Source organism: Microtus ochrogaster, chromosome 24, assembly GCF_000317375.1.
Source record: "Microtus ochrogaster isolate Prairie Vole_2 chromosome 24, MicOch1.0, whole genome shotgun sequence".
Classification (NCBI taxonomy): Eukaryota; Metazoa; Chordata; class Mammalia; order Rodentia; family Cricetidae; genus Microtus; species Microtus ochrogaster.
The window spans coordinates 10,431,052-10,451,337 of NC_022024.1; the positions used below are offsets into that span (position 1 = coordinate 10,431,052).

Here is a 20,286-nt window from a genome sequence, read left to right on the forward strand (position 1 = left end):
AATTAAGCAAGGGCTCAGAAATTCCTTTCTTTTTTTCTGCAGCCATTACCCACAGCACTGGACGGTGAATTAGTCCCTTCTGCACCCATGCCCACTCACATAGCCAAGCAAGTCAGGCAAGCTTTGGCTTTTATGAGTCAGAACCAAGGCAAAGAAAACAGTCCTCTGGCCTGGGTCAATGCGTGGACTCTGTGGCACCAGCTCAGTACAGCTGTATAAACAGGAAGACTTGAACTTGGAACTCCAGCACTCGAATAGAGAGCCAAGTGTGCCGGTGCAGGCCTCTAGTCCTAGCACTGGGGAGGTAGGGAGGGTTGTATCCGTGGGGTTTACTTAGCCAGCCATCTAGATGAATGAGGGAGGGATCAGTGAGAGACATTGTTTAAAAAAAATAAGGGGGATAGCAATGGAGAAAGACATCCAGTGCTCACTTCTGGCTTCCATATGCACACAACACTCCCCCAACGCACGTGCATATGCGCAGAGAAAGGAATATGTGTACACACACACACACACACACACAATGTACACAGATACTTCCCCCAAAACAATGAGTTTAGTGTTAAGCACGTTGAGTTGGAGCTAAGTGTAACACATATGTGGAAATGAACAGCAAGCGAGTCCTTAGATAAAAGTTAAGGAAACAGGGAAGGAGAATAAGGGTCTTAAAACAGCAGTGTGTTCCTGGGAGTGGAGGAATACTGTAGCCAATAACGAAGATTGAAAGAAATAAAAAGCTTTATTTCTTCTGGAGCTCAGACGCTGGAAATACAAGCAGAGAAACAAGGTCACCAAGCCTTCAGAGCAGGGGGAAGAGAAGACAAAAGGGGAAAGGAGAGGAATGTTCATGGAGCGGGAGGAGCTTTGGGCCATGGACGCTGCCTCTGCTCTGGACACCAGACAGCGATGGTTCTAACAGAGATCCTGCTTGGGGCCAATGTGCAGCCCAAGATGTTGGACCAGTTCTTGGAAGCGATGCGTAATCCAAGTTGTCTCTGAAACTAATAAGGAGCCTAAACACACGCATGTGCATGCATATTTAAGATTACAGTGTGTTAGCTACTTCTTCCCTCTCAGAGAGTAATTATAGTCTGAGTTTGTAGAAATGCCTACTGAGATGAAACACCGCTGTGACTTTTGAGCAACATAATAGCAGGGTATTTGCTCATTTGTATAAATAGATTTTAAAAACTGACACAGAGACAGAGAAGTTTCTACTGCTAAGACCTTGTGCTCCCCGGGGTGGGGAAGGATGACGGTTAAGATATGTTATGTAATTCTATCCCCTAAATGAAATGATAGCTAGATCGCAATCACTGTGAAGTGTATAATTACTTGGGTCCTGAGGATGAGTGGTTGGGGTCCTACCAGTGAGGCCACAGTTACTTTTGTCTCAATTCACCAAGCAGTGTGGATGTGAGGTGTCCAGCAACAGCCTGGGGGAGCCCTGTGGCTGTAGGACCACAGCTGAGCAAGCCTCTGGATGTAATGGCCACCTGACTCAAACCATAAGGACCAGAGGAACATATTTCCACCATGAATACCTACAGAAGAGGTGAGCTGGGCTCTCTGACCAGTAAATGGCATTGAAAACAAGTGGGAAGGATTATTATGGACATAACATAGGTATAAAGATCCTCCAAAGAAATGAAAGAAGTCGATTTGGGGCTTTAAGGAAAGCCAGATTTTTTTCTTTTTCTTTTTCTCTTTACAAAAGTAATGATATTATTATTATTTTACTTAAAAAAAAAAACCAATCCAAGTTCCCACTCCCTTCCCTCCTTGGAAAAAGATATCTTGATTGAGGGAGCCATTATGGGTTTAGCAAGACACCTGGCTCTAGAAAAATTCCCAGGAATCCACAAGGATGACCCCAGCTAAGACCCTAAGCCTGAACTGGCCTTGCCCTGTAGTCAGACTGATGATTATCTTAAATATCACCAAAGTAATGATTTTTAAAAGGAGCCAGGTGTAGTGGTGAACACCTCTAATCCCAGCACTTGGGAGGTAGAGGCAGGAGGAACTCTGAGTTTGAGGCCTGCCTATTCTACCTAAAATAGTTTCAGGACAGCCAGGGCTACACAGAGAAACCTAGTCTTGGAAAAAAAAAAAGAATAAAATAAATGAATTATCTAAAAATGGGTGGGAATATTTAAATACTCACTAGGGATTACAATGAAAATTGTTAAGTGTGATAAATGGCCTGGCGGTAATGATGTTGAAGAGTATCTACCTATTTGCATATATCTACATATGTAAATATATGTCTATATGTGTGTGTGTAGAGAGAGAGAGACAGGCAGAGACAAGAGAGACAGACATACAGAGAGGCACACACACAGACACACACATACATACATTTTCACACACACACACACACATATAATGATTTGTTTGTGGATGAAATAGTATAACAGATTTGCTTTATAAAGTGACAATTGGTGTGAGATACAGATGCACAAATAATGTGATGCTGTTGTTTGTGGGAGCTGGGGTTTGGGTTAATGCAGATTCTTTATCTGACTTCCCCTAGTTACAGCCCTGCCCTCACCCCATGGTACTGGTGAGCAAACCGAGGGCCCTGTGAATAGTAGGAAAGCACTCTACCACTAAGCCACACCTAGCCCAAGTTTTGCCTGCCCCTAACCAATGTCCTATTGAAACATTGAGAGGATGGTAGATAATTCCGAGAATGAAAGTATGAGCCAGTGATGGTTGTACATGCTTCTAAACTGATTGCTCTGGGGATTAAGAATGGCAAGCTCTAGGCTAACCTGTGCTACATAGTGAGGTCCCATGTCAACAAAAAACCTGGTTCTGGGAAATGGCTCCATGGTTAAGAACACTTCCTGCTCTTGAGGAGGATCAGCGTTTGGTTTCCAGCACCCATGATGGTTGGTACACAACCCCCTGCAACCAACCTCAGTTCCAGGGGAATCTACTGTCATTTTCTGGCCTCTTCGGGCACCCTTATGCACACACACACATACACAAATGAGAGAGAGAGAGAGAGAGAGAGAGAGAGAGAGAGAGAGAGAGAGCAGAGACAGAAAGAAAGGAAGTTTTTAAAAAATTATATACACACTTTGGGGAGAGCTGTAATACAATGGCAGTAGCAGATCTGGCAAGTAGGTTCTACTTGCAGGAGAGGCAAGGACACCAGGCTTTTGCCAAAGCTGACACAGAAGGTGAGTTCCAAAGGATATTAGTATACACTGCACCAGAAATAATTTTTTGGGGGGGGAGTTGATTTTGGAATTGTGGGCTCAACAGAGCTCCAAGGAAACATTGCTGCAAGATGCTGGTTGTGGAACACAGCTGCATGTGTGGTTTCCATGGCTACTGTGGTGGTACATAGAATTTTTCATCCACAGAAAGCCTTTAAGACCTTGCTACTCACCCCCTGGGTTAGTTAAACAAAAACTTAGGAAATCTAATGAGAAGAGAACCTGAGCTTTGGAAGGTGTTATTGAGGGAGTGAGACATGTTTAATATACATGAGGTATGTGTGTAGAAGGAGCAGCGGGGCTGCATCCCACCACCCGGCTAGCTTTACCCGAAATAATTACACGGAAACTATATTCTTTTAAACATCACTTGGCCCATTAGCTCTAGCCTCTTACTGGCTAATTCTCACATCTTGATTAACTCATTTCTAATAATCTGTGTAGCACCACGAGGTGGTGGCTTACCGGGAAGGATTCTAGCCTGCTTCCATCTTGGAGAGGAGAGCTATGGAGACTGACCTCCTGCCTTCTTCCCAGCATCCTGTTCAGTCTACTCTGCCTATCTAAATTCTGCCCCATCAGGCCAAGCAGCTTTCTTTATTAATTAACCAATGAAAGCAACAGATAGACAGATGACCCTCCTCCATCATGTGTATATAGACTTGAATGTGGGGCCATGGGGCAATGGCTTGGTAGTCAAGGCTAGGATTTTCCAGAACACGGTCCAAGGTTAGCCATTTCATGGCTATGGATTTTGTGCAAACATTTTTAGCCTGTGGGCCTCAGCTTCCTATGGACCTCAGCTTCCTAGCTTGGAAATAAAAATGAATACTATGGGATAGTATCTTCAGAATATCTGCAAATCCAAAGCACGGCCCAGAGGGAAACCTATAACCTTCCTGATAAATAAACAACCCTTGATGTATCCAGATGTAACCTTCCCAATAGATATACAACCCTTGATGTATCCGGAGATGGAGGAAGTACATGGAGGGGACAGATCTACAGGAGAGAAGAGATTAGAAACTCCCCTAAGAAAGTACCTATGCCTTAAAATGAGTTCCTAAGTGGGCTGGTCTAGCCAGCCCCCCATGTATAAGCTTTTCTAAAGTACTCCATCTTTCTTCCTGCCTACCTAAATGAATTCTTCTCTGAGATGCTCAGTAAAGAACATACTTGTGCTGAAGGTCACTGAGATTTGCTTCAAAATATGAGGTCCTAGACAGCATATATATCCACTTTTCTCTCCCGCTAAGGTGTTCTAGACAGTTTTGGGGACAGGGGTGATGGGTAAGGTGTGGGGAAGGGCACTAGTGTCCTTCAGCTTAGAGTTCTTACCTCGGTCTGGACCATGTGAACTCTGTGAAGTCTTAGGTCATGCACTGCTCCATAAATGTCCACAGAGTCCTTGGAATCCAACTGCTGGAGGATCCGGTCCAAGGCAACAAATGTCCCAGTTCTGCCCACACCAGCACTGGAGAGAAGCAAAAAGAAGATGGGTCCTCTGATTTAATTTCCCTTTCATGACTAGATCACTAGACTTTGGCCATCTTCCTTCTCTCTCTCAAATTATAGGAGGATACATGAACCTTTCTTTCCACAGACAGGTTCTCTATCAAAGATAATCTAGAGCCTCCATGACTACCTAGAGCCCCTATGTCTACCTAGTGCTCCCATGTCTACCTAGAACCCTCATTGTCTACCTAGAACCCACTTGCCTACCTAGAACCCCATGTCTACCTAGAGCCCCTGTGGTCTACCTAGAACCCTCATGGCTACCTAGATCTCCCATGACTACTTAGAGCCCCCATGGTACCTAGAACTCTCATGTCCACCTAGAGCCTCCATGTCTACTTAGAGCACTCCCATGTCTACCTAAAGCCCCAGTAACTACCTAGAGCCCCATGGTCTACCTAGAGCACCCCCATGTCTACCTAGAGTCTGCATGTCTACCTAGAACCCTCATGATCTACCTGGAGCTCCCATGGTCTACCTAGAGCCCCCATGGTCTACATAAAGCCCCCATGGTCTACCTCTTCCCACTTCCTTCTAACCCTCACCTAGCCTCACGTTGGTATATATCAAGCCCATGCCTATTTTTAGAATTTTCCTCCATACCTGCAAATCCAAATGGAACATTTTATGTTTTGAACATTTACTAAAATGCTTAAGATACTACATATTCTTTTGCCAAGTTCTCTACTCAATACTGTGAGTATTGTTTTGAGATTTATCCATTGATGATACAGAACTAATTTCATCTCTCTCTCACTTGCTGTTCTTTTTTTACTCATTGTTTACTTTCTTTTGTTTTAATTTTTGAGGAAGAGCCTTGCTATATAATCATGGTCTTCCTGCCTTAGTCTTCCAAGTGTTGGGCTCACAGGCACATGCAACCATGCTTGGCTTAATTTCAACTTTTTTTTTTAACTATTTGTGACAAACCACTGCCAGTCCACTCTGTGCTGTAGAGTAAGATCATTTTTAGTTGCCTGATAAGAATCATGTCGCAGTGAACATCTACATGGCAATTGCTCAGCAGGTGGTAGCTAAAATGGCTACTGGTGGCTTGGTTATAGGGTATGAATAACTTGCTGGACATTGCTAAATTGCTTCTTAACATGGGACTCTTGATGCTGTGCAATTTGATGATACCAAGACAAATTTGGTTTTATTCAACCCAGACAGAATTAGAGCCAGGTATATAGCTCTCATGCCTGTCTCTCACTTACACACACACACACACACACACACACACATATACACACACACCTTCATAAGGGCTTTCTAGGGCCTATAAAAACTCCCTTTTCATTCTCCATTCACACCATGCTTTAGGTGTGTTATACACATGCCAAGGTTTCTGTACCAAAGTTACCTTTATCTTTAAAGCTATAGCAATCCATGTAAGCTTCCACATAGTTCTTGCCAAGCAAAGGCCAGTGATGGCACCTCCACCAGTAAGTGAACGCCAACTCCTCCCTCTGGTTATTAAGACCAGTGAGACTTGTGACCGAGTAACATATGTAAATTTCCTCACTTTCGTCTTAAAAACTCAACTGTGAGTATATCCATCCTTGACCATGGCACCCATTTCCACTACACTGTTCTGCTATTCCTAAATAAGTACCAATATTCGTTTCTTTTCTTTTCCTTCCTTCCTTCCTTCCTTTCTCTCTTTCTTTTAGTTCTTTGAGACAGGGTTTCTCTGTGTGGCCTTGGCTATCCTGAAATTTGCTCTGTAGATCAGGCTGTCCTCAAACTCACAGAGATCCGCCTGTCTCTGCTTTCAAAGTGCTGGGACTAAAGACGTATGCCACTACTGCCTGGCTCAATGTCTTTTGTAGACACCCCCTCAGGTTATTTTGGCTGGCAATGAACACATTTATAAGATAGAGAACAGTTCTCCAATGTTTCTGGAAAGAAATGCTTGCCATTGTTCAGAAAGAAGGAGACCCCCAAGTGTTTTCAATACTCATTAAAGCATTGAGGTTCAAAGACATATAAAAGTAGGGTTCCTAGGGTGTGGGGTTGCTGGGGAGGAATTAACACACTTGACATTTCTTTTACTGTGGCAATTCTCTGCTCTTTCTTTATTAGTGCCATTCAGTTAGGGCTATCAAAGCGTGCTGCAAACATTAATTAGTGAAACACCAGGCTGCCCAGAGAGAGAACGCTAATTCATTAAGTTGATTTTAAGGACACATGAACTGAAGCAAAAAAAAAAAAGTCAAGAGAGAAAAAGAAATTTAAGAGAAAAAATTGACTCTAGACATCTGGAGTGTGTTAGCTAGGTCCTTTTGCCTGTCTCTTGTTTTCCTTCCTCCACATGAGGACATAGCTTTCTGTTGGAGGGTATACATGGCTTCAGAGACAAGGTCCCTATAAGACCAAGATGTCTGTGGTTTGGTCTTGAAGCTTCTATAATTGTGAAAGGTAAATTTCTGTTGTTTATAAATTGCCAATGAAGGGCCCAGGGCATGGCAAACACAGGCCTGAGCATGGCAAACACAGGCCCGGGAATGACAAACACAAGTCCTAACTTGGCAAACATGGTACTGACAGGCTTTGCCTTTTACCTTCCTCCCCCTTGCTAAACCTTTAGATTACATTCCTAAAGCTAGCCACCAAGGTCTAGTCTCTTATTTGGCCATTGACTCATTCCTGAGGCTGACCAAGGTCCAGGAATCAAAATTCATTCTTTTGACTACCCTCATTAAAATACCCACCTTATCAATACGCCCTAGCTCATTCTAACACAGACCTGCCCTTTATTCCCTTTAAAATTCACACCTTGTAAAGCCGTTTGCTGCCCTTTCTGCCTGATTCAGATTCAGCCATCTTGTCTCTCTACCTTGCTTAATGAAGGATCTCTTTGTGTAGGAAATTGGGGTTTGGGTGTGATCTGTGCCTAATCCAGGCTCCAGAGGGGAGCACCCCACAATACTGAGTCCTTTCACTGAGTCCTTTTACCCGATCTGCAGTATTTTGTTCTAGCATCGCCAGTGGATGAGAACATGCTACTAGGCCCAGAGGGGAGTCTGGGGCAGTGATATCAATAGGTGGAAAAGGCTCCTTCAAGGGGAGGAGTGAGAACGCTAACTCAAGGAGGTAAAAACAGCAGGAAACCACAGAAAACACCCTGTCTCCAAAACAAAACAAAATAGCAGAAAGCAAGAAGAAGTCTGTGCAATAGACTCAGAAAGAAAAATAGTGTGTTTCCTCCTCTATTTAGGACCTAGATGGAAAATTACATGAGGTGCCTTGAAAGGGAAATACTCCCACAGTTTTCGGGCATTTGAACACTGGGTCCCAGTTAGTGATGCCCTTTGAGTAGGTTTAGAAGGTGTGGCCTTACTGGCAGAAGTATGTCACTGTGGGAAGGCTTTGAGTATCTATAGTCATGCCCACTTCCTGTCTTCTCTCTGCTTCTTGCTTGCAGTTCAACAGGTAAGCTCAGCTGGCATCTCCAGTCACATGCTACTGCTGGCTGCCATATTGTTTCTGCCAGAATGGACGTGAAACCTCTGCAACTGTAAGCCCAAAGAAACTCTTTCTCCCATAAGGTGCCTTGTTCATGGTGTCTTCATCAAAGCAATGGAAAAGTAACTAATACATTGTGTGTGTGTGTGTGTGTGTGTGTGTGTGTGTGTGTAATGAAACTAGAAAGGGGGCCATGAGAGGGGAGACAGTGATCTCAAGGAGGGAGAAGGCAATGAAATACTTCTGACATGAAAGCAGAGGGGGTAAGAGGAGAACCCATCAGAGGAAGGCAGGATATATGGGAGAGGACTGTGGGGGAGGAGAACATACAAAAATAAAGTATAAGGACATATATGTATGAAAATGTGATAAAGAAACCTATTGGTATGCACGGTAATCTAAAAAAAATTAATTTAAAAATTTGGAAGCAAGCAAAGCAAAAGAATAAGCTTTTAGAGTCAACTTCTGGGTAGAATGGGAGAGGAAATGAGCCAGACATTGGGCTGAAGGTGAGACAGGACCATGATGGAGGGCGTGGAAGTCACTTAAGGATCCTATAGCTCATGCAGTAGGCAAAAGAACAAGAAGAGAGCGAGGGGGAGAACAAAGTGGGAGGTGAGGAAAATGGAAAGGGAGAAGCTGTGAAGAAGAATGAGGTTAGAAGAGGAGGAGAACACGAGGCACTGGCTGGGGGGAGGTAGCCCGGCTGGCTTGGAGATCCCCCGTGGGCCATGCGCCCTTCCCATTGCTGTGGACTCTTACTGACATCGCCCCCCTACCCCCGCCACCTCTTCCATTGCTCCTACCTGCAGTGCACTACTGTGGGCCCCGCCCCCGGGCTTCTGTTGATGTAGTCTCTGACCGTTCTCACAAACTGGATCAGGGACTGGGTGGTCTCTGGCACTCCATGGTCTGGCCATACTGTGTAGTGAAAGTGACGGATGAGTCTGTGTGCGTCCAGCTGTTCCTCCTGCAGGAGTGGAGAGCAGACGATGAGAGGGACGGCTGAGGGAAATACAAGGACTCTGACAATTGTTCCACACACGACTTTCCATGGTCTGAAACTACAGGCTACGAGTCAGGAAAAGCAGGATTCAGAGTCTCCCCTATGTACGCTGTGTTGTTTCTTTCATTCCGTCCCTCTTCCCTTCCTGCCTCCCTCCTCCCTCCTACCCTCCCTCTTTTCCTTCCTCTCTCCTCCCTCCTTTCCTCCTTCCCTTTCTTCCTCTCTCCTTCCTTCCCATTCTTTTTCCTGAGATAGGGTCTCTTGTAGCCCAAGCTTGCCCCAAGCTATCCATGTATTTGAGAATGACTTTGAACTTCTTGCCTCCACCTCCCAAATGCTGGGATTCCAAATATATAACCACAGTACCTGGCTTCTAAGTTGGGTTTTAAAATGAAGTCAAGCAAACTAACATACACTGCAAATCTTAAATTCCCTGATGGTCCACTCGGGTAGCACGGATTCTGAGACCATCTGCAAGATGAGATCCCCATAGTAGAGAGAGTCCTGGTCTGCTGGCCAGTAATGGTCACACTTCACCTAGAAGAGAACAGAGAGGAAGAAAATAAGTCTGGAAACATGACAGCGAGACCATCTTCACTCTCCCTCAAATCCCTGAGTTAGGAATCCAGGACCAGCTGCTAAAACTACTTGATCATTTACTTTCTATTAATCTGCTCATGACCTGTGATAAAGTCGGGATGTTCTTCCAAGGAATAGCAAGAAACTGCCTCCGCCCCCAGCATGAACCATCCCCACTTTCAGATTCATTCACCTTTAGGACAGCTTAAGGGTTTTTTTGTTTTTGCTTTTCTTTTTTTTTTCTCTCAATGATTTCCTCGGTGTCCTGGTCCCACCAACCAATATAAACAACTTAAAATTTCTTCTTTTTGCACTTGGGTCCCTAACTCAGTGGCAGAGAGGCCTTGCCTCACAAGGCCTGGGATTCCTTCGCCAAGAATTTCAAGGAGAAGGGGAAAACTGTTCTGTCAGAAGAAAGACCTAGCCAAACATAGGAAGGCATTGTTTTCTGGTCTGGTGCTGTTCAAATTTTTATCACTTTCCTTACCTGGGTCCCATGACAGAGACCTTTGAGGAGTTAGAACTTGCAGTTGAACTTGTGTTTATGTGCACAGAGATGAGGAAGGAGATTCTGAGTATTTGTTTTTATATTCTGAACAGTGATATGGGATTTCCCTTTGTATGCTGTGAATACCATTGGTGAATAAAGAAACTGCCTTGGCCTGTTGATAGGCTAGAATTTAGGTAGGTGGGGAAAACTAAACTGAATGCTGGGAGAAAAAAAGGCAGAGTCAGGAGAGAAGCCATGGAGCTGCTGGAGACAGATGCTGGAAACTTTACCCAGTAAGCCACAGCCACGTGACAATATACAGATTAATAGATATTAATGGGTTAAATTAATATAAGAGTTATCCAATAAAGAACTAGATCTAATGGGCTAAACAGTGATTTAATTAATACAGTTTCTGTGTGATTATTTTGGGTTTAAGCTAGCGAGGTGGCCGAAAACAACAAGCAGCCCTCTGTATAACAGAACAGATTAATTAAAATTGATATATTTTATAAGATACATATTCATTGGCTATCAGTATATATTTGTATTTCTGTATATAGACTTGGGTATCAAAACAATGAACATAACTTTTATTTTATTTTATGGTGAGGTAGGCAGATATAGCTACATATGTGTATTGAATTTCTGTTTACGTGGATATGTAATATGTTTACATGAATAAGTATTCTAGCCATTTCATCAATATTTATATAAATATCATCTAGTAAGGTTAGTCTTGTGGAGAAAGACATAGGTCCCAGTCTAGGAAGGATGATGGAAGACAGTCTGGAAATCCCGCATACACATATTAAGCTCTTTACCTTCAGTCTTTTAATCCTAAATGTAGCCATATAATATAAAAGATTATAAATGGGGATTATAAATATATAAGGTTTTAATAATAGTTCAGATAGATATTTTACTTCATGTCTGCCAGTACAGCCCCAAATACTTCTCTCCTGGGAGGTTCCTTGCCTCTGAGGGTGGCTCTCCTACCCACACTCTGAAGGACAGAGCATGGGGTCAGGCATTCTTCTCACTCATGTTTACTTCCGACTCTCACAGGTTTCACAGTTTGAACGAAATGTCTGACCAAGAGTTTAAAAAAGGATCCAGATTGTTTTTATCATCAAGTGGCTTAATTCCCTAACAGAGTTCTCCCAGGGTGTCTCCTTGGGTTTGTGGGTGGAACTTTGGATGGGGAAGGAGGATAGAATTCCATCAGAAAGAACAGCAGAGGGCAAAGCCAGGGAGGCAAGAAAACTGTCTACTCACTCGGCCTTTCTCAACACACTGGGTCACCATGACGATATTGTGAACGTTTTGTTCCCACGCCATTTTCCAGAAGTCGTCCTTGGTGCCAGGAAGCGGTCCCTGTGTGGCGATATATTCTCTTCTAAAGTTGTTACCCTGTGATAAGTTTACAATGCGGAGAGTCAGAAACAATGGGCTCTTCAGAACTGTAAACAAAGAGCTAGCTCACAGATTAGAAGGTATGGGGATCTCTGCCAGGCCCTGGAGAATAGGGTATGAGCACAAGTGTCAAGGCTTGGGAGTGGGAAGGACAAAGGAGAGAGCATTGGGCCATTGTTTACAGCCACGGACCCCTTAATAGGCTGGGTCTGCTGTCAAGGCGAATGGAAGATTCCAGCCCCAACAGAGAAAACAATTTTACTTTTGTGTGTGTGTCCCTGTGTGCCTGTGTATGTGTCTATGCGTACCCATGTGTGTGTCCATGTATGCCTTTGTGTGTGTGTGTGTATGTATGTATGTATGTATGTATGTGTACCTGTGTGTATGTGTCTGTGTGTGCCTTTATGTGTGACTGTGTATATGGTTAATGTTTCTGTGTCTATATGTACCTATGTGTGTGTGTATTTAGTTTGTGTATTTAGTGTGTGTGTATTTAGTGTGTGTGTGTGTGTGTGTGTGTGTGAACTGTTCAAAGAACAGTTACTCTTTTTGGATAATCGACATTACACTAGTTTGGAAAGAGGTATCATACAAAGAACACTTAATGGAAAATGAGCCATTCATGCCCTGAGCTTCTCCCAGAGGATGCACAGTAGGTCTGGACGTTCACTGCTCTGACTTCATCCTCACCATAGTGACCTAGATATTCCCACTAATTCCTTCTTCTCTTTAGCACTCCAGAATTAGTTCTAAGTCTTAGTGGAAGCTCATTTCTCGTTGCCTTTGTTCAAGCTCTCTATATTACATTGGTTCTGCCATCCACAACCCAGCCACCCACACACTGCTTCTCAGCCCGGCTAATCTTTATTTATCCTTAGCACCTTGTCTGCCTGACTGAAGTCATCTTTCATCTTCCTCTCTATCGGCTGGCATTCTCCTCCTCCGTGTTCTGTGGTACCTTCTAATCTCTTGCTACTCAGTGTGGTCCTCAGGCTAGCGGGGATGGGATCACACAGGGGTCATTAGAAGTGCAAAGTAGCAGTTCTACCTGTCTCCGACAGATAGAACAGACGGTGTTGAAGTGTGAGTGGTGTTGATGGTCTTTCGTGTAGGAGACACTGCTCTGGCGTGGTAAGCATGACATTGCCCTGTGACTCTTCAAGGTTGCAACTATCCAACAATTCTCTTAGAGACATAATTCCTTTATATATCTCAGTGTTTGGATTATAGTTATCACTCAACTGATTAGCACTTACTGAATGTATAGACAATAATGAGGTATTTTCCCAATTTTTTTGGAAAAGGAATTAGGAGCTCAGTGAGGTGACAGAACTAACTGTGTCACAGAGCCAGCCAGGGACAGAAGTAGAATTCAGATCAGATCTAGGTGTATTTTTTTTTGACCTTTAAAGCCGCCGTTTTTTGGTGTATGTGGGAGGTTGGCAAGATGTAAGTCGGTATCAGAGCCCAGAAGTTTGAAGTGTGTATGTGTGTCTCACAAAAGTCCAAGTAGCAAGAGATTGGCCCTTTTGGCATGGTGGCCTTACCCATAGGGGCCATCTTCCTTGAGCAACACTAATCTTCCTTATCTCAGGGCCACAGAAAGGAAACAATCTTTGAACACGCATCCTGGGTTTGTGAGAATTGCACCTGACCTTGGCCGTTGTGAAAAACAGCGATCAAAGGGAGCAACCTGTATTTTATGGCAAGTGGACATGGTCTTTTAAATCTGGCAACTTGTTTCTAGGGAAAGTAGTAGGGAGGCTTAGAAGGCGTCGCATGTCCTACATAGCCATCATCAGCTTCATCCTGGGCATGACGACACGGGAGTTCACTTACGGGGATGTAACTGGCGTTGATGTAGTCAGAGCATGGGTCATCATCTACGTTGGACAGCTTCACCCTTGAGGTATCATCTGCAAGGAGATTGATTGAATGATTTGCTGCTACCTGGGATGATAGTCCCATGTGGGCAATGTGGTATTAGATTGCCTGACCTCTGATCCCCACAGCAGCCCCAAGAGAAGTGTTCTTATCTCTGTTTAATAAGTTGGGGCTCTGACATGGTAACTGACTCGGGGCATGTGATGTAGGTGGCACATAAACAAAGGATGCGGGAAACAATGGGAAGCCCCATATGGTTTCCTTTGCAACATTAACACCCTTGCTCCATGCAGCAGCCAGCTCTCTTTCACTTCTGGAATGAATACCAGCAGGAAAATCGCCTTTGATGGCTCTACCCGATAGGGTAGGCTGCTCTTCTTAAAAATCGCTGACTAAAGATTGTGAGGTGTGTCAGTCAGAGCCCTGCTCTTAACTTTGGTCATGCTCTGAGCCTCCGAGGAGAAAGAGTAAGAGCAGCAAAAAGAAATGCCAACTGGGCCTCTCAGAACCAGAGTTTAAAATGGCCATTACCCTTGTGAGAGAAGCGCCTGAGCACTGGGGACATTTCTTATTAAAGTCTTTAGAGCCTGAGAGTATGCATATCTAGCTAATCTGCACACATACACACACACACACGCACACACACGCATGCACACACGCACACACATGGTTTTTATGTAAGAGCACCACTAAGTTCTAACACAAAACTTACAGGGCAATATGTTGTTGTAGCGATTTTTCCCTCTATTCTCAGGCAAGAGAGCAATGTCACATGACTGGTTTCGACCCACGTCTTTTAAGTCCTATTAGGTTTAGAAAAAAGTTTGCAAGTGGAGATTATAAAATAAAACAAGGCAACTTATACAACCCCGGAGACACATAAAGAACAGACACATAAAGAACAGTTTACGGAACACTGGCATTCCGTATGCATGGATCCGGTCCTTTTCACAACCCTACATGAGAGGTGCTCTTAATACTATCCTACAGATGCGGCTTAGAGGCCATAAATACCACGCTCCAGGACACACATATAGCAAAACTGATATGCAAAGCCCCAGTACTCTTTTCCAGACTACTTCCCCCCCCCCCAGACACGCTGAACAATGGACAGCATCACATTGAAATGTGTTCACTCTTTCCCACTGATGAGAAAGCACTGAGTTTGCCGTGCGTTTCCAACTCAAACCAGCCTCTGAGAACAGGTGGAACTCTGTTCAAGGGGCCCGGCTCAGACACAGGAGTGCTCTCTTGAGACCAGAGGCATCCCAACTGTGACTTCACAGTCACATTGAAGAGGGAATGCTACAGGTGGGTGCAGAGGCTTCCCAGGCCTGCATGGTACCTCATATTCCTTGGACAGAAGGTAGTTGGAATCAGCCTGAAGTTTCATGAAATGCCCTTCGAACTGATTTATCTTTATGGGGCTGTAATTCAAAACAAAACAAGAGGAGAAGAAGTTACTGAAGGAACGGGCTCTCACCAGGCTGAGTTGTATTTCAAAAGTGAATTAATTAATACGTTTTCTCTTACCAAGAGGTTTTCCGGTTGCTGTGAGATAGACAAAAAAGAAAGAGGGACCTTGTTAGCAAATCTCACAGAATACCATTTTTCAGTAAACTGGGCAAAGGAAGCTTTGGCACTTACCCTTTCTGGCCCAGGTTCAAGTGGACAGACAAAGGCCCATCCCTGTGAATGCTCAGGCGGGCAGACGGCCGCTCTCGGCCATGGCTGAAACATAGCACACATATTTCTTTATTCTAATTGTGTTACTTGGTTTGTGCAATGTCCCCCATTTACGGTAAGGCTGTGCACACTTGTGCAAATGTGAAACTTTCAGATTCCATGGAAGTCTGCATTCATCTGACATCTCTTTGGGGGAGGAAGAGGAGATGGGAACAATATGACGTCACCTTGCCCACTCAGGAACCTATCTCCAGAATAATGGAAAGATGTCTCCTGATGTTTGGTCATAATCACTTGCCACACTCAATAAAACTTTCCTTAAGAAAGTCCCCTAAGCCAGAAAACTTCAGATGCCAGATATGGTTGTAAGGGAGAACACAAGGAACACAAGTTTTTTTTTTTGTTGTTGTTTTTTAAATTAGTGACAGAAAAGGGCCCCGTTCAGGAGAGTATTCATTTTAGTTCTTCCTGAAATTAGGATAGCTGGTGAATCCCACAATGTTCATGCCAGCTGTACTTTCTAGGGCGTTTCAGAACGTATGCAGGCAGTTTGGAAAAGTCTGTCTTCATGAGGTTATGTACCCCAACTGTTTTGTCTGTGCAAAAGGATTCTGGTCCATATTTAAATAGATCTACTGATGGCCTCTCATCAATGATGAGGGCCCGGTGCATCAGTGGTTTGTAGGAAACCTGGAGAGGCATGAGTCTTGGATTCAGTTTGACTCTTGTTCTTACTAAGGAAACTATGGTGATTTAACCTGCAAAAATGAAACTAGTTTGCCCGTTCAGACTAAAGGGCATTTTTAGCAGTCTACGTTTGCGAGCCTGATCGCCAAGGGCTTCTTCACACTTACTTAGTCTTCTGTCTGCACATGAAGAAGGCGACGAGGGCCACCAGCATGCCAATTAGAAACAGGCCAGCGCTCACACCTTCAATTACGCCAAACAAGGGCTCTGCGATAATCCAGAGGGAAACGAGAAATAAAAGGAGAGAGGATTAGTGGTAAGGCACCAATCTGACGGCTATGAGAGCTGTCTTCCTAAGTGACATCGCCATTCGTGCCGTTCAAGAGGCCCACAGTGAGGTATTGACGACCCCAAAGCCATGAGCAGGCAGCTGGGGTGAAAGAGCTGTTGCCTACACCCTGTTATAGGCAGGTTGGTTCCAGAGTAAAAGTTCATCAACTCTGGGAGCAGATAATGTATATATTCTCTTTTATGCATTAATTAATTCTTTGTGGATTTCCCATCTTGCATCCAGATCCCACTCATCTCCCCATCCCCTTGCCTCCTCCCTCTGCCCTTGCAACTTCCCCTCTTAAGATAAAACTTAAAAAAGACCATCAAAAATCAAAGCAACCAACCAAACAAGAGAAAGAAGAAGAGGAGGAGGAAGAGGAAGAAGAGAAGAAAGAAGAGGAGGAGGCAGAAGAAGAAGAGGAAAAGGAAGAAGAGGAAAAGGAAGAGGAGGAGGAAGACAAAGATGATGATTTTCTTGCAGAAGCTGTCATGTGGCCCGGTGAGTCACACAGTAGACCCTTTAGTTCGTGCATCTTTACTTGAAAGTGTTCATTGCTATGAATCATTGGTCTCTTTTTTCTTTGGAAAGTCTTCCTATTTTGCTTTTCCTGTTTAGTTTTGGGAGCTCCACTCTTAAACATTAGATCTGTTTATTCTATATTGACTTACATTACTCATCCAATCAACACAGACATTTTCCTTTAATGCATTTATGATTCTGCTTTGAATATTTGCTGAGCGTTTTTTTTTTATTGGACTACATAAATTTTCCGTTCCAACATAATAGTTCAAATCGGAAAGAATCGTGTTTGCAAAGTGTCTACTCAACAGTAAATTTCAGCCAGCCACATCCAAATCCTCTAAGCTGGCTTCCGATCCTTCTTTGGCCCAGGATGAAGGAGGTTATCCTCATATTTGCCAGAAACAGAGAGGAAGGGCTGTGAGGTTGGATCATCCTTTATCGTGCAGCAGGAGAGACCAACACAACATGCCCAGACCAAAAGTCTGAGCCTGCAGCACACCAGATAAGGAAAGCTGGGATGTGATGGAGTCAAAGAACAAGACCATGGGAGTCATGCAATTTTCATGACAGTGGAGAAAATCAGAGACAGGGCAGTGCTGAGACCGCAGGCTTAGATGGCAGATGCCTGAATACCAGCTGAACATGATTGAGCAAGTTACTTAACCTCTTGGTACCACAGGTTCTTACATTTAAAATGCAGGTGACAATAACTGCAGGAGCTGTACTCCGTAGAGTGCAAAACCAGCTCCAAAGGGGTGACTGGCAAGTGTCACTCACCATGGCCATCCATGCTGTCCCCCAAACTTGCTACACAGGTTTCCTCCAAACATTTATGCAAAGCCTTTCAAATTTACACTTTAATTTTTAAAATTATTATTGTTACTTTGCTGGGGATTCGACTTGGGGGATCCTCCCACGTACTAGGCAAGAACTCTGCCTCTGAGCTACAGGTGAGTGATGACACACTGACCTCTAAATTAACATTTTTTATTTTTTAAAATAAAAAATTGTAATTACATTTACTTATTTATTTATTGTGTGTGTGCATGGGTAGGCCCTGGTGGGAATGTGGAGGCCAGAGGACAGCTTGCAAGAGTTGGTTCTCTCCTTTCCTATATGGGTTCTGGGAGATCAAACTCAGGCAGTCAGGCTTGGAGGCAAGTAACTTTACCTACTGAGCCATTTCACCGGCCCAAGAGTGCACTGATATTTCATTTGTATTTTAAAAAAAAAATAAAGCTTGCCTTGAAGTTCAGAGAGTAAAACAGCAACACCCACCAGCCTTACAGACCAGGCAGTGGTGACACACACCTTTAATCCCAGTAGCCACACTAGCTTGCCATAGAAACTCGGCAGTAGTGATGCATGCGTTTAATCCCTGCCCTAAAGAGGAATATAAGACGGGAGGAGACAGCTCTCACACACAGTCTCATTCTGCGATTCCTGGAGGCAGGATCGCCATTTTGGACTGAGGTAGAGGTAAGAGCCAGTGACTGGCTGTTTTGCTTTACTGAACCCCAATTTCGATCTCTGGGGCAATTTTTATTAATTGTGCTACACAAGACTTGAATGTATAAGAAAACAACAAACAGAAGGAAAACAAAAATCACCTTTAACCTCTATTTTTGGATTCATAATTAAAAATTAATACTTAGTGTTTTTCTTCCCCACTTTTTTTACATGCACACTTGCCCCTAGTGTTTATGGGCGATTGCTTCCATGACCCATACCTAAATGGTGATTTATTATTCCATATAAACTCGCATACCCTCTGTTTGATGTAGGACACCTCTGGATTAACTGACAACGCCCATACAATGTGCATGCCGTGTCACCCGGTGGTAGACTATATTAAAGAACAATGGCACGAAAAGAAAATGTCTTTATAATTGGCACAAACATATTTGTTTCTTGATTTTTTTTTTCTGGGCTACAACAGTATTGAAAGTGCGGCTACAGAGAACCAGCCCCATATGTGTATTTTTGTAAAGGTCTGCAAGAAGTCTCACGATAGGCCACCAGGCATGTATGCAGTCAGTAAGAACATTTATTGATATCACCAACATGCTGGGGTCTACCCATCTGACAGGGTTGTGCATGACCACCTCCAGAGAAGCTCACAGGCTCCTTTCAAGCGGGGCTAGGGGAGTTCTAGGAAGGAAAGATTAGTCTGGGGGCTGATTGGTGGGTTTAAGCAACAAATTCCCAGGATCGGCAGGTGGCTGTTGGGGTTAAGGACTTTCCAGCGGCAGGGTAGGGAAGGTTAGTTTTAGCTAGCAGAAGGCTGTGGGCACGCCTGCTGATTGGTTGCCCCTGAGATGTGGCTTTCCTGAGAACTGCTTGCTCAACTCCAGCCACCTCCAGTAAACCAAAGGAAGGCCTTGTCCCTGGCAGTGGCTATTAGAAACCTGTCATGGCTTTGGTCTGGCTCCCTGGCCCTCTCTGTCCGACCTACAGTGGACAGCCCTTTGGGTTGGCTTACATTGTGACGCATGTAAGCTCTTAGTACTGGTGTTTCTCATGCTCTTAACACTTTATTTTTAGTGGAAAAACAGCATGTGCTTCCTCCTTCTTTTAAGATTTAACTCCCTCCAGTCTGTTCTGTAGAACTGGTGTCATCCCTCTGATCCACATCAATCCATGGTCACATGGAGATTAAAATCCAAGGGAAAATAAATACGAGCCACCATCAGGCAAGTCACCATCCTCCCCACTAAAGGCTCTTGTAGATGATTTGATAACCGGGGAAGGCATGCGTGGACGGAGAGGAGCCTTACCTGACTTAGTGGTGATAGGCAATGAGAAAAATGTGTCTGAATAGAGGGGCTTTGTGAATTCTTTCAAGTCCTCGTCAAATAGCTGTGTAAAGGCCCGGATGCTGATTCTGAAAGAAAACACGTTTATTTAACCAGAGACTGAGCGGCGCAGGATGGACCGAAAACTGAGTTCAAGGGGAAACAGGGTCGGTAGGTGGTTGTTCTGTGTGCAGGGTGAGATGAACTATGGAGCCAGACAGGCGTGGATTCATGCAATCATTCACTGATTTGGTCATCAAATTCTTATTGAGCCCCTGCAGTGTGCAGGTCACTTTCTAGGAGCCGGGGATCATAAGAGGACTAAAGCAAAACTCTTACCACCCTGAAAACTTCAATCCCATGGAGAAAGTCATACAGCACGTTTATAGATACAATGTGTCTGATGTTAACGAATACCAAGAAAAGAAAATGGAATCCTTAAGAAAAGAAGCAGAAACAGAAGGAGGAGAAGAGGAGGAAGAGAAGGAAGAAGAAGAAGAGGAGGAGGAGGAGAGGAAAAGGAGAAGGAGGAGGAGAAGGAAAAGAAGAAGAAGGAGAAGGAGAAGGAGAAGGAGAAGGAGAAGAAGAAGAAGAAGAAGAAGAAGAAGAAGAAGAAGAAGAAGAAGAAGAAGAAGAAGAAGAAGAAGAAGAAGAAGAAGAGGAAGAAGACCACCTCA

At 44.0% G+C, this 20,286-nt stretch overlaps 1 protein-coding gene across 2 annotated transcripts in view; it reads right to left on the reverse strand.

The window, feature by feature from the left end:
* Window positions 1-20,286, reverse strand: part of Ptprb (protein tyrosine phosphatase, receptor type B) — a 113,776-nt gene that overhangs the window by 10,515 nt on the left and 82,975 nt on the right. For both annotated transcript variants that reach the window (XM_013350347.2, XM_005358042.3), the window contains 11 exons: window positions 19,592-19,698; window positions 16,126-16,225; window positions 15,233-15,316; window positions 15,119-15,136; window positions 14,931-15,012; window positions 14,298-14,388; window positions 13,541-13,617; window positions 11,564-11,698; window positions 9,631-9,753; window positions 9,017-9,180; window positions 4,566-4,701 (listed from right to left, as the gene is read on the reverse strand). In XM_013350347.2, the coding sequence (XP_013205801.1) occupies window positions 4,566-4,701; window positions 9,017-9,180; window positions 9,631-9,753; window positions 11,564-11,698; window positions 13,541-13,617; window positions 14,298-14,388; window positions 14,931-15,012; window positions 15,119-15,136; window positions 15,233-15,316; window positions 16,126-16,225; window positions 19,592-19,698 (1,117 nt within the window). The remainder of the gene's footprint in view (window positions 1-4,565; window positions 4,702-9,016; window positions 9,181-9,630; window positions 9,754-11,563; window positions 11,699-13,540; window positions 13,618-14,297; window positions 14,389-14,930; window positions 15,013-15,118; window positions 15,137-15,232; window positions 15,317-16,125; window positions 16,226-19,591; window positions 19,699-20,286) is intronic.